Raw genomic sequence first — 14,736 nt, 5'->3', positions numbered from 1 at the left:
AATAAAATATTATGGAATCCTAGATTGTTGGGTGTGCACTAAGCAGCTAAAACAGCTAGCTTGGATAGGTAGATCATAGGAGATCCAGCATCGGTCGCTGGCGGATCTCATCAATCTCCTCCATGGTCAGTAGTCTGACTCGGCGTTGTGCATGTCAAGCCAAAGTGACCTGAATCCTCTGATGTAGCCTCTCTCGATGTTGTGTAGTCCTCCACAGTCGTGGGCGTCTGGATCTCCCCAGCTCAGTCGCTCGTTCGATCAGTATGCCTCTGGTGTAAAGCGACAAGCTCTGCTGTGGTAGTAACTCCTCCGGGTGTCCAGTGGCAGCTCTAAAGAAGTCTCTAATCTGTCTCTGAGACTGACTAATCTTTCCTCTCATCATGCTCTCTCTATGTCCGCGCAGCTCGAGCAAAAACAAACCCAGGCATCTCTGATCCTCGTACCGCATGACTCTAGAGAATGGTCCCAAGCCCTCTCTGAACAAGCAATGGAAGCGGCCTCGTATCTCGTAGTAGACGGGGCAGTGGCATGTGTAGTGCAACTCTGTCTCAGGCTCGATGTCACACAGGGGGCATGTCCTGGCCTCCGCTAGTACTCCGTTGTATCTCCCAGTCTCGATCCGCAGCTGGTGTGAAGATGTGCGTATCTGGCCAATAGCACATCGCACCCCATGAGACAAGTGAGTGTCCATGTATCTGGGCCTCGTCACAAAACCATCCTCCGTAAGCTGGAGGAGATGCTCTCTGTAGAAAGCCATCTTCGTGCCTGGCTGTATCCATGTCCTCTTGGTGTCTAGCTGGGTCAGGTCTTGGTGAATGAGCCTGGTGATCTCGGACTGTGCAAGAGTCAGAGAGGGCGCATCTAGTGAGTACTGGAAGGGAGGCAATCTGTCTATGCTGAACCCAAGCGCCTGAAACCATGACGTCATCTCCCCATACCAGCATGTTGTATCTGCCTGCACGGCTAACTGTCGAGAGGACTCAAGTGCAAGGCGTGCATATCTGTCTCTGGGGAGTTCCCACATGCGGTGTATGAAGGAGACCGATCTTGTGAAGGCCTCAACCACCAGTGGGGAGGCAGCTAGCTCTGCTCGTATAATAGCACGTAGTACTGAAGTCTTGGCCCTAATGAGCCGCGAGATCATAGAGACCAGAGGCTTCTACATGTCCCCTCATCCATCACTTCGGCCTGTCCTCCCGTGATGGTGCAGTGAAGGCCCCCAAATCTCAGCTCCATAGAGTAATACAGAAGCCACCAAAGTGTCAAAGAGCCAGAGCTTCGTCCGAGGCTCCTGAAACTGGACCTGTGAACACATCCTTTCCAATTTACCCAATGTTGCATGGGCTCTGATCAATCGAGTCTCTGCTGCCCTCCTCAGTGAAAATGCTGGCCCACTGAAAACCACTCCAAGGTAAGTGTAAGCATCTGTATACTCCACCTTCTCCTATCCATATGTGAAAGCGGGCGATGACCTCCTGATCCACTGTGGGGTGGTATTAATTACCATGACCTTGGTTTTGCCAAGGTTGACGGACAAACCACTTTCTTGGGCAAACCTATGCAAAGCATCCAGGTGACGTTGCATCCCCTCCGGAGAGTCTGAGATCAAAACAATATCATCAGCATATAACAGTAGTGGAATCCATGTCCCCGCCAGCTGTGCACCTCTATCACCATCTCTCTTAATGTAGTCAGAAACCTCATCTACATACATACCAAATAGAGTAGGAGAGAGCGGGCAGCCCTGCTTCACCCCAACATTGCAGTAAACCAGTGTGGATAGACCCTCTAGAGTGCGTACATGCCCCACTACTGACCTGTATAATGCCATGACCCCCCAAATGAGCTCTGTGGGTACTCCCATCTGCTGTAATCTACGCATCAATCTCGCTCTGGGCACTGTGTCAAATGCTTTACGGAAATCCACAAAGCTGCAATAGATCCATCTCCCATGTGATCTACCCTCCTCAATGATGGCTCTGAGTGTCAAGATATGGTCAAGAGTAGAAAAACCCCTTCTGAAACCTGCCTGCCCGGCTGCGCGCATCCCCTCCCTCTCTGCCCATCTACTCAGCTTCTGCTCAAGAATAGATGCGTACAACCGTGCCACTGTGTTTCCAATCATGATGGTGCGATAGTTCCCAGGCTCCATAGGGTCTCCTGACTTAAAGATAGGTACAATAGTAGGCTCCAAGTATCAGGCAAGCCCTCACACATAGCACGATTAAACATAACTGCTAGAAGCTCTGCTAGTAAATCTCTGGCATGCATGAAATGCTCAGCCACTAAGCCATCATGATCATATGCTCTCCCAGTCTTCATCCTGTCAATGGCCTTCCTCATCATCTCAGCGGTGAAAAAAACACATGTGTGCGGGCATGGATCAGGGGGGTCGGGAAGGGGGGGCTGCTCACGAACTGTGTACAAAGATGATGCATACTAGCCCCAGGCCTCTGTAGAAGTGATGGCAAGGGGGGAGGAGTGTTCATGAAAGAGCCTCCACGCCTCACGTGAGTCCCGACTCAAGAATAATTGGTATAGATCCTGCTCTAGTCGAGCTAGGAATGCCCTCTTCTTCCGCTGCACTAGGCGTCGGAAGTCAATCCACGTCTCACATGTAAAGCACGCACACGTCTTCTTTGCTCCTCCTCTAGTGTCTGATTAATGATAGTGGACGTGGACGTGGACGTTATCTCTTTGCCTTTTCCTTTCTTGGCCACCTCGATCCATTTCTCGGCTTCATCCGCCTTCTGCTGAGTTTTGGTAAGAACATCCACCCAAGAAGTCGTCATCTCTTTGTGTTGCTCTTCTTCTCCCTCTTTGATGGCCCGTACTTGCTCCTTGATAGTGTTGATTTCTTCGATTACTGAGGGTCGCAGTTCGCCCTCTTCCAGTGTGCTGCTTGATCGTGCTTCTGCGAGATTTTTCTTGAGTGACGCAATCTCTTCGTCCTGAGTCGTCACTCAGTCTTCCAATGCGTTTATCTTGCTTTCTTGGATCGGGACGCGTCCTTCCAGCATTTTTATTGTGCCCAATACATTGCGGTTCATCTTGGTAATAGTCTCCGTCATTTCCTCTTTGCACTTTTGAATGGCATTCTCTAGGGGGTCGGCTTTATCACTCAACTTCCTCATGCTTAATCACTGTCCGGAAAATAGCCACTAAGCGTACATATGCATCCATATTATGCATACAATGTCTCTCGTATCAAGCATACATCCGCATCAAGCATTCCACTTTGTGTAAAGGTACAACCACAGCCCACTGTGGGCGTCAAGCCTTAAAACAAAAATAATGGGGGGCCTTGCGTCCAATGTCCTGGTCTGCTCCTGTTCTAGCACCTGTGGGAGAATCGGCCTTACTGATTTTTGTGATTTTTCGGTGGGCAGTGCTTTCCGCAGGGAAAATCAAATAATTAAAGCAAAGCAGAGCAAAGCAATGCCATGCAATTTTCAATTGATTTGTGTTTTAATGCCATGAGCGATGGCGACCTTAGGGCAACGAGGAGGAAAAAAGGAAAAAAAAGGAAAAGAGGAAAACAGGGGGGGGGGGGGGGGGGGGGGGGGGGGGGGGCAAGGAGATAGGGGCGAGGGGCGAGAGCGAGGGATAGGGGGCGAGGGGTGAAAGGCGAGCGGGTGCACGCCAGGACGAGGGCAAGCAGGTGCAAGGTGAACGGGTGCAGGGCAGGCGAGGGGCGAGGGCTGGGGCGGCGAGGTGAGTGCAAGGCGAGTGGGTGCAGGCTAGGACGAGGGCGAGCAGGTGCAGGGGGAGCGGGTGCAGACCAGGACGAGGGCGAGCAGGTGCAGGCGAGAGAGAGAGAGAGAGAGAGAGAGAGAGAGAGAGAGAGAGAGAGAGAGAGAGAGAGAGAGAGAGAGAGAGAGAGAGAGAATGTCGACACTCAACGGCAGAGTTCCGCATCCAGATGCAATGGCCCCAACGTGTGGCACCCCTTTCGATACTTCTTTCTTTATTACTTCGCAAAGGTAGGGCCACTGTTCTGCTTCCACTACAACTCGAATCTTAGAGAGAGAGAGAGAGAGAGAGAGAGAGAGAGAGAGAGAGAGAGAGAGAGAGAGAAATGAAATGAAATGTTATATTAATGTCTTCAAAAGGGCAAAGTGACCTATGAGACTAAAAAGTTACAATGTAGTGGATTTGATACAAAGTCAGAGTAACAAGATGACAAAATCACAGAATGACAAAGTGACAAAATAAAATACTATGGAATCCTAAACTGCTAGGTGTGGACTAAGTAGCTAAACAGCTAGCTAGGATAGCTAGATCACAAGAGATCCAGCATCGGTCGCTGGCGGGTCTCATCAATCTCCTCCATGGTCAGTAGTCTGACCGGGCGTCGTGCATGTCAAGCCAAAGTGACCCGAATCCTCTGATGCAGCCTCCGTCGATCCTATGTAGTCCTCCGCAGTCGTGGGTGTCTCGATCTCCCCATCTCAGTCGCTCGGTCGATCAATATGCGTCTGGTGTAAAGCGACGAGCTCTACTGTGGTAGTAACTCCTCTGGGTGTCCAGTCGCAGCTCTAAACAAGTCTGTGATTTGTCTTTGAGACTGGCTAGCCTCTCCCTTCATCAGGCTCTCTCTGTGTCTACGTAGCTCAAGCAAAAACAAACCAAGGCATCTCTGATCCTCGTACCGCATGACTCTAGAGAATGGTCCAAAGCCCTCTCTGAACAAGCAATGGAAGCGGCCTCGTATCTCGTAGTAGACGGGGCAGTGGCATGTGTAGTGCAACTCTGTCTCAGGCTCGATGTCGCGCAGGGGGCATGTCCTGGCCTCTGCTGGTACTCCACTGTATCTCCCGGTCTCGATCCCCAGCTGGTGTGAAGATGTGCGTATCTGGCCAATAGCACATCGTATCCCATGAGACAAGTGGGTGTCCATGTATCTGGGCCTCGTGACAAAACCATCCTCCGTAAGTTGGAGGAGATGCTCTTTGTAGAAAGCCGTCTTCGTGCCCAGCTCCTATGCTGGCTGTATCCATGTCCTCTTGGTGTCTAGCTAAGGTCAAGTCCTAGCGAATGAGCCTGGTGATCTCGGACTGTGTAAGAGTCAGAGAGGCCGCATCCACTGAGTACTGGAAGGGAGGCAATCTGTCTATGCTGAACCCATGCGCCCGAAACCATGATGTCATCTCCCCATACCAGCATGCTGTATCTCCCTGCATGGCTAACTGTCGAGAGAACTGAAGCGCAAGGCGTGCATATCTGTCTCTAGGAAGTTCCCACATGCGATGTATGAAGGAGACAGATCTGGTGAGCGCCTCAACCACCAGTGGGGGGGCAGCTAGCTCTGCTCGTACAATAGCACGTGGTACTGAAGCCTTGGCTCTAATGAGCCGCGAGATCAGAGAGACCAGAGGCTTCTCCATGTCCCCCCATCCATCACTGCGGCCTGTCCTCCCGTGATGATCCAATGAAGGTCCCCAAATCTCAGCTCCATGAGAGAGAGAGAGAGAGAGAGAGAGAGAGAGAGAGAGAGAGAGAGAGAGAGAATCTGGGGAGATTCGTTATCAATTGTTTTTTCAAAATGTGTAACACCTACTAGAGGCTTCTCACTAATAATGTAGCATGACAAAAGAGAAGAGAGTGTGTATATGTGTCTACATGTGTTCACTAGCCCATGTTTTCAAAGTTCCCACCTTGAAAATACATGATTAACAGCTTGGTATACATCAATGGTGTCCGTGAAAGCAAAGTCAATCCTTAAAAGCTCCATCAGCCACACAAACACTTCCTTGATTCTTCAATATAATAGGATATTCATTTCAATCTGGCGATTGCAGTTTTCTCCTTTTAGCAATCTAAGCAATGAGAAACCACTATTACCAACCACCTCAAACCATAAATCCAATCTGTTCTACGTTGTCTTTTCCTCTCAACCAAGTAAGCATTTGAAAGACCTCATTGGGCTAGTCACCAAAGCTAGTTTAGAAACACTAGCACAATTAGCATGCAAAAGTCATTTCTTTTGTAGAATACAAATTGATTGTGCATACACAGGACGCGCACTGGAACAGGTTAAAATGAGGATGCTTGATTAAAAAAAGTAAAAATGCTGACCATTTAGTTTGCCTTCTAGCACTGATATGAATTGCCCGTTGAGACCACTCAAACTCTTCCCATTCACTGGTTCGCCCATCATAGTGAAAGAGAACAATCGTCCAATTTTTGGAAAACTGATTAGAAAGAAGATTTATTTTGATTACAAAATAACAGTATTTTGTAATTTGAACAACCAACACAAGAACCTCTCCAGCTGATATCATTACTTCTTCTCTATGATAAGTGAATTGACCCTAACCTTTGATATGGCAGCTTTGATAATATCTTTCTGATCATATCCAACAGTAAATGTTACCAGATATTTCTCTTTAAAAGGTAGATCCTGTATGAGACGTGGTGAAAAAATAGACCTTTGAGTTTCAAGTGCAAAAGCCCTTTTAGTATCAAAGATAATTGCAAATTATAACAGCCTATATAAAAAGTTTCTATGAATTGGTGATAACTTCAAGCTGCATAATATTTCAGTACATAAGAACCATGGACCTGCTAGAAATTGAGAGCCATCAGAAAGGCAAGTAAATGAGCTACACAAACTCTTCCCTTCACTAAACGAGATGCTGACTAGTGAAAATAAACCAGTTTAAAACTGATAAGTTTATTACATAATTGGCATTTAAATCCTTCAGAGAAGTCATTGTGAGATACTTTTAGAGGGAAAACACCGACGCTAGAAAGAGGAAATCCACCTAGACCTTTTTCACCATCATAAGGTCCAAAGGTCTGAACTTATGAACTAGAGGCGCTAAAGCGCTTGCACAAAACATACAGCCAGAGACACTCAATTACCTATAAAAGGAATAAGATAGTGAATTAAGTAAAACACTCTTTTGAAAAACTTACTTTATTTACTGCTTTTAAAAAACAATAATTATTAAGAATGAACCAACAAGACAAAAGAGTGGGCAAAAAAATTTGAGGACTTTACTTGAATGAAATTCAGTTAGACTTTGTGAAACTCAACTCTAAAGTCATTCACATCACCCACATCAAGAACAAGAGACAGTACAATTCCTTCCCAGTTCCCGCCCAATACCTTTGTTGATTCTTAACCAGCGAGCAGGAGTGTTTTGTATGGCAGAGGGGCATTGTTCTAGGATTCATTTCAGGATTGATTTCAGCCCGGTCTATCTGACCCTCGCAGAGGACATTGGAGATCTCTTCTTGGGAGTTGCTTGCAGCCTTGAGCCCAATGTGTACCTATCTACAGACTCCGATGGAGGATTCTCTTTTGACCTTGGAGGGTCTTGATCATGGCACCAAAGAAGGATGTTCCAATGAGTTCTTGCGGTGGAGACAACAATTGATGACACATTGGATAATTCTTCACAGGAAAGTTCTGGTATTGTCAATGTTTCCACACGATCAAAAGCTTGATGCCAGAGGAGACAATCATCCAATACACGAAGGCAAAAGCAAAAGCAAGAGAAGGATATATAGTGGAAGGTCTAGGGAGATGATATCCACAGACACGGTACGTTTACGGGAACAAAGAACGGGGTCGAGGTCGGGGTCGGGACGGAAAAAGTTAGGGAACAGGGTCAGTGCCTGGAATAGCAAAAATAAAAAATTACCTTTTTCAAGTTTTTTGAGCTACACCCATATGTCTCATAGAGCCAACAACACTTAGCATTGAATTGCACCAAAAAGAGATAATAGAGAAGGAACTTGAGAGAGGAGAGGGAGCTAAGAGCTCGAGCAATGAGAGAGTAAAGAGGGAGCTTGAGGCTTGAGCAATGAGACAGTGAAGAGGGAGCTTGAGGCTTGATCAACGAGACACTACATTAGAGAGGGCACCAAGAATTTGAGGCTTGAGAGCCTAGAGGCTCTTGGGGATTGGCACTTTAGTCTTGAAAGTTGAAGGCTTGACTCTTGAGGCTTGAGCAATGAGGAGGCCAAGCCCTCCCTTTTGTAGGCTATGATGGCCCCAATGTGCCCTAAAACTCCCCCTACAAGCATGGTGAAAATAGCCCCCAAATGGATAATTCAAAATTGTCTCAAGAGTGGATGTTCAAACTGTCTCGTTTTCATTTGCCATTCCTTGCCTGTTCCTATCAGCCTAGCCATTCCAAAAAGGTGTTCTCAAGACGTTCAGCTGCAACCCCGCCGAAACCAGCCACTACAGTCCCGGCCATCCCCGTTCCGATACAGCCAGTCCCCCGGCTGTAGGGTGCCGTCCTCGTTCCCATGTTTCTATGCACTGATACGTCACAGGTGTGGTGAACAAGGACATACTTGGAGGAATTTCCCGTAGAAGTCTAAGTCGGATTCAAATTACAATGAGGTGGCTAATGTTATAGTACACTTGATGCGGCTTTTACACACTTGGTTCCTCTACCTACATCTTCACCAGATACTCTCATGGACTCGCAAAAGAATAGCCTTCTTGATCAATTTGTTCCTCAACACCAGGCTCAAGCAATTGCTTCTACTTCCCGAGCAAAGCCTACAGAGCCAATACATTCTTTGGAGGATTGTGTGGCACACAAGTCAAAGGTTGTACATCTTTGTGATACTCAATCACGAGGCACATGCATTGTTGGCTTTTGGCATTGAGAGCTAGACTTTGGAACAGGTTGGCTGGACTTGTTCCCGGAGGAGGTGCGGCCGATACCCTACTTTTCTTTCTATATAACATAACTATTGATGACATGCCCACATGGCATGGTGTACAAAAGGCGCTCTAGCCGACTCACACATGTCGAGAAATTTCAAGTCGTAATCTACAAGGGTTTCCGTGGCAAGCATTTCAGGATACCCCACTCTGCCAGAAGCAGACAAAAACCATATAGCTTTGGGCAAAAAAAAATTGAAAGCTTGCCAAGTCTTGGAGCATGCGACTTGGTAGCTATAGACTTCCACCACCGCATGGCACTGCCTCCAAGAAAAACGGCAGCTCAATAAAAAAAATTAATCCTTCTCTACAAGTGATCTTTATGGTTTATGCCCTAAGACAGAGTGATGAAGACGAGAGCTCACTCGATGCACGATGAAGTAAGGGTAAGAGTGGCTAATAAGTCCAGGGTCGGTGCAAAAAGATTCTTTAATAAATTTCTAGAAGCGCCACCTTGCTCTGTCTGCTCTTTGGTAGGACCTATGCTAGCACACGCCTAAAGCTCTGATACCACTGTCACGAGACGGGCACCGTGTGCCAACGGAAAAGAACAAACTAAACGGAATTTTAGCACTTCAATAACAACTGAACTGAAAGAGATGCACGACACACGAGACGGGGAGTGGGGGGTTCCACTCCAGAGAGAATTGGCCCCAAACCTTAGTGCCCCTTTCGGTATTTCTTTAAATTGCTTGAACTCAATACATCGCCGGTACTCCATCCTCTGCACCTCACACGGAGCATGCCAAAGAATGAGCCCTTGGCTCATAAAAGCAGTTTACATGAAAAGCTATAAACTCAAAAGCATCTGGTCCAAAAGCAGATGCCCAAAGCTGTCAGCGCAAAAAGCAGAAATCCGTACACCTCTGCCACGTCAACAACCAGCATCGCCGATACTCCATCCTCTGCACCTCACACAGAGCATGCCAGAGAATGAGCCCTTGGCTCATACAAGCAGTTTACATGAAAAGCTATACACTCAAAAGCATCTCGTCCAAAAGAAGATGCCCGAAAGCTGTTAGCACAAAAAGAAGAAATCCGTACAGCTCTACCACATCAGCAACCAGCATAAAATGCAAAAAAATCCGTATAGCTCTACCGCGTCAGCATGTCAGCATAAAATCCGAAAATCCGTACAGTTCTGTTAGCGCAAAATCCGAGACTTTGTACTGCTGCCACGTCATTTTCTCTGCGTGTGTGTGTGAGCTTGCTTTATTTTAATGCATTTATGTCACTTGGGCCCCATCGGACGGGGTCCCATAAGTTAGTGGGAACTTCTTCTGCTTCTACTTCTTAGGGTTTAGGCTTCTTGGCCGGGATCTGTAGGTTGGCTCCGTTCTTCAATGGCTTGACACGTCAGCAATTTGTGACAGCAGGTGTAATGGCAACACCTCGTCCACGTGCCGCTAGAGCTGCGTCATCCAGTGGTCCCATGTCATTTGGCGTAATTCCAAGTCGAGCATCCAATTCAATCGAAATGAAATTGACCTTGGTTCCTCCATCGAAGAAGATGAGGGCTTCTTGATCTCGTACTTTGCCCCATGCTCTGCAGAGCTACGTACTTTCATCCATTTGTTAAGGGTTGGTCCCCATGAAATCTGCTACCAGTCCAACTTTTGTCTTTCCCTTCTTTGCTCATTCCTTCGCTGCTCTCGAGCTCTCAGGTTTGTCCTCTGGATGTTCTTTTGGTGCTTTGTTAGGGCACCTGGTTAACACATGCCCGTGTTCCCTACAACCATAACATTTACCCTCAAAGTATTCGCGCCGTTGCTCTGCCGACAGTTGAGGGCCTAAAGGTCTCTTCTTTGGTTGCTTTCCTTCTTTTTGTTATTGTTGTTCGTATCTTGCCCGGTCCGAACTATGACCAATCTCTCTGTGGGATTTGTAAGAGTGCCCCCATGCATTGCAAACCCTTGCTTTGCATATCCCATCAATTGTTGCATGGACTCGGACTTCTGCAGCAGACAATGATCTCGTATCTCTTTAGTGGACCATAGCAAAATCGATCTATTTGTTTGTCACGTGCACATCTAACCCTATGTGCATGTGGACAAGCTATCTCACGTCTAGGGTTCAGGTCAACGTAAGAAGTGTTCTGGCAACTTTGTGAGCCTGTGAGCAATCCGTGTATGTCCAAGCTCTTAGATTAGTTGCATATCCTATGGTTGCACACATCATATTTATTAGCATGGCCTTCAGTACCCATCATGAGCATTTTACAGAGCATAGGACCCTTTTTCCCAAAATACACATTTTTCACTTATTATTTAATAAGTGACTTTTGTTGGAAAAGTGAGTAGGGCAAATTTGCTAAGGCACTATAAGAGAAACCTAGCGCTAGCACTTTTTGGAAGAAGAGACAGAAGAACTTCCAGCAACTTGCAGTATTCTCTCCTCAACAAGACCGACAGAAGATAGCCTAGCGTTTTCAGCCAACACAAGCAGATAGCATTTTGGAATGCAGTTTCCCTAGCATTCTCATCAACAGCAGATCCTGCCTGGCGTTTTTCAGTTTGCAGACCTAGCATAGTGTTTGCAGTTTCCGGCGTGAGATCAGCCCCAGCACTCCAACGTTTTCACTTTTCAGCACTTAGCCACAGCTAATTCAGCCCTTAGCCTCGCAGATCTCACCTACCCGCAACAGATCCTCGCCGTACCATCGAGTCAGCCAGCGTTTTCAGATTCAGCCCGCTGTCTGCAGATTTTAGCATCGGCGTTTTCAGCGCATCGTCGTCGCGTCATCCGCATCGCCGTCCTCACCGACACATTGTCAGTATTCAGCAGAAAGTCAGCATTTTGCAGATTTCAGCAATTCAACCCTAGCGTTTTCAGTTTTCAGCCCGTCCTCGTCATCGTCATCATTGTCGTCGACATCATTGGCAAGTCCATTGCATCTAGACCATTGTACCAGATTTGTGCAATCTATAGCATAGACCTCTTGCGACATAGAGAGGGGGGCCCTTGGAGGAGGGTTTGAGAACCGTCTGGTGTCGTATTCTTCTCTCTCTCTCTCAGTCTCAACACCTTCATTCACAGTTGCATTCACTTTGTTTGTGATCATTGCATTTTCTCTCTAAAAGAACGGCAGGCGCTTCCTTCCGTAAGTAAAAGGAACCCTTGAGCACGGTTCGGAGCACTCATCTTGAGCAAGATCAACATTCACTTCCGTTGTACCTTACATTGGTATCAAAGCTTTGGCAGTGCTCTATATCACTCAAGGAAAGAACCACAAGAAATTTTTTGCTTGTTGCGGTTGCACGTAACCCAAGTCCACTTCGGTGTGTCAATTCCTAATCGTGTTTTTGAAGAGTGACATGTAACCCAAGAAAGAAGGGCTTGTCCAGCCTCCGCTTGCTCCTCTTTTCACTCATTGAGAGCGGACCGTGCACTTAGTGGCCGGCCAATCGACGTGAGGTGGGAAAAAGCAACCTCGGTGTGAGTGCAAGGCAGCCAAGGGGTGCGCCCGAAGGGAAGAGTCGAGCTAGAGTAAGAGAAAAGAATTCTCAAACACCGATTGCAAGCTACAGAACCTCAAGAACTCACGAACCTCAAGAACCCAAATTCCTCGAGAACTTCAGTACCCAAGATCTCAGTGTATGGTCATCATCCGAAGCCAAATGGATACTTTGCGTGAAGGTGATGAGCATGGAGGTGGTGAAGAAGAATTTTCCCCACCAAGAGGATTTTTTTCCGACCCTCCCCCTTCCCCATCTACGCCACAGGTTTTCTGCTACGTTCTTCCGCTACTCTAGAACTCTCTAGCATGTCTTCAGTCTGTCCTCGTTGTGCCTTTTTGGGAATCAGCTCTCTCTTCTACAGTCAGTCAGAGTCGTGCGTCTTTCTTTTTCTGGGGATTCTTTTTCTTTTAGTTTCATTGGTCGAGGTCTGTCTGCTCTTCTGAGTCTAACTTCATCATTGGCGCAGGTCAAATTGTCACAAACTGCTGACGTGTCAATCCACTCAACAACGGAGCCACTGTGCAGATCACCGGCCGAGAGGCCTAAACCCTAAGAAGCAGAAGCAGAAGCAGTAGAAGCATAGTTACCAAGAATGGGAACGGGGAACAGGAAACGGGAACGGGAACGGGAGGGTCCGAAACCGGACGGGAATAGGGAGGGGGAACGGGGCCGGAACGATCGAGTAAAGTAAGGCTTGTGTCACACACTGGAGCGCATAACAATATAAAATATACTCGGATAAATAGAATTTATCACTTAATATTGAAGCCAAAGATATAGAGAGAAATAGAGAGAGAGAGAGAGATAGAGAGTGAGAAGATCGACACAGTACTGGGGACAAGAAGATGGGCCGGTCCCCCCCCTTAATAGAGAATCCTTTATTGGGGAGAATCTTTTTACAAGCACAAGAACCGGAGAAAACTCCTCCGTTCTAATTCTCTGACTCGATGGTCGTTCCTTCCCGTAAGGGAAATCCGAGAGACGAACTCTCAATCCTTTTTCCGTCTGTACTCAGAGTCGAAACTCCGCAGACAATTTCCGAATTCCATTCCCGGAATTCCCAAGCATAGGCCGAAGCCTTCTCGCTTCTCCTTCGCGATGAAGTACCTGCAAACACACACGCAAACACGTGACAACAATTCGTATTGCGAATCCACAATAGATACCTGTCGCTCTTGCGCGGGAAAAGCGACTTCCGTGCTTCGTAGTCTCGCGCGATCTCTCGCGTCTTCTGGCGACAGAGTCTTCGCTTGCTGGCGTTGGTAACTTCCTTTCAGTGAGGACATGTGGTGTTTTTATAGCTCTTTGGCCACGGCATGAATAGCTGCTCGCAAAGAGATCGCGGCTGTTTTTTTTTTTTTTTCATTTTTTTTTTTTCCTGTTCTACCCGAAATAGGGAGAGAGAATTCGCTGGCTGGTTTTGTTGCTTTATTTTCTAAGTGGCTGCCCACTTATTACGTGGACGGCCGGCATATTTTAAAATTGGTCTGAACCTGCCCAAAAACTCAATAAAACCTTATAAGTTTAAAACAATGCTTTTCACAACACTTCCCACGCGTCCCTGGATGCAACCACATGCACGAATGCAATGCAAACATAGATTCCTCGCGGGAAAGCGTCTGCTCTTCTCGGAAAACTCGTTAAAATATTCCGCTTTTTAAGAAAAGCTTCTCAGAACCCATCTTTATTCTTGTGCTTGCGTCTTTACACGTATTCCTCTTTTCTAGTTCGGATTTCTTCTCTGGATATCCCCTTTCCGATACACCCGTCACCCACCTTGTGACGCATCATGAATACCCATCACCTAGTTCTTTCCTACCGAACTTACAGTACAATCCCCTTCACGATGCTCTATGTCACCCATCCTATGACGCATCAGAGATGTCCGTTCCCGGATGGTCGGATACTTCTTCCTGATGCTCCCCATCACCCATCCGATGTGACGCATCAGAAGTACCCGTTCTTGGTGGCCTTACAGATATTCCCGTTCACAGTGCTCCCGTCATTACTTTGAATGATGCACCAGGAACACTCTGTACTCGGATGTCTTCAGTGAGAAAAACCCTCTCACTTAAAATTCCAATAATTCATTTAGAATTATTTTTCCTGTTGTTCCAAGCGAGAAAACCCTCTCACTTATAAATCCAATAATTCATTTAGAATTATTTTTCTGTTAGATAAAGCCAATTTAGCAACAGCTTGAACTACCTCCATTCAGCTTAGTCTCAAATAAACTCCTAAACAACCCAAAAACTGCCCCCAAACCTGCCCTCAAACTGCACCAAATATGTTCCCCAAACAGCCCCAAATCTGCCCCCAAATGCCTACTTTGCCCCGAACCACCCCGCATTTCGCCGTTTGGCCTCATGTTCCCCCCCGGTCCCGAACATCATTCCGGTTACACCCCGTTCCGGAACGGCGTTCCATTCTCGACTTTGTTTCGAGAACGGACTCATCCGGAACGCTGTTTCGGAACATTTGGGCTATGTTCCGCCCGTTCACTGTTACATTGAGTAGAAGGAGATGACGTTGCAAAATGTACGGACTCCAAATTTCGCGTTCACTCGCTGACGTGGCAAACTGTAC

At 47.0% G+C, this 14,736-nt stretch overlaps 1 protein-coding gene across 3 annotated transcripts in view; it reads right to left on the bottom strand.

The window, feature by feature from the left end:
* LOC147419250 (uncharacterized) overlaps nucleotides 1-14,736 on the bottom strand; it is a 133,246-nt gene that overhangs the window by 12,422 nt on the left and 106,088 nt on the right. For all 3 annotated transcript variants that reach the window (XR_015187205.1, XM_086506416.1, XM_086506415.1), the window contains 2 exons: nucleotides 6,320-6,403; nucleotides 6,079-6,194 (listed from right to left, as the gene is read on the bottom strand). Coding sequence is in view for 2 of the 3 variants with exons in the window: in XM_086506416.1 (XP_086362542.1) it covers nucleotides 6,079-6,194; nucleotides 6,320-6,403 (200 nt within the window). In the remaining variant the exon portion in view is untranslated. The remainder of the gene's footprint in view (nucleotides 1-6,078; nucleotides 6,195-6,319; nucleotides 6,404-14,736) is intronic.

Source organism: Adiantum capillus-veneris, chromosome 29 (genome assembly GCF_014529385.1).
Source record: "Adiantum capillus-veneris isolate H3 chromosome 29, ASM1452938v2, whole genome shotgun sequence".
Taxonomy (NCBI): Eukaryota; Viridiplantae; Streptophyta; class Polypodiopsida; order Polypodiales; family Pteridaceae; genus Adiantum; species Adiantum capillus-veneris.
This window is presented reverse-complemented; position numbering and strand designations above follow the sequence as displayed.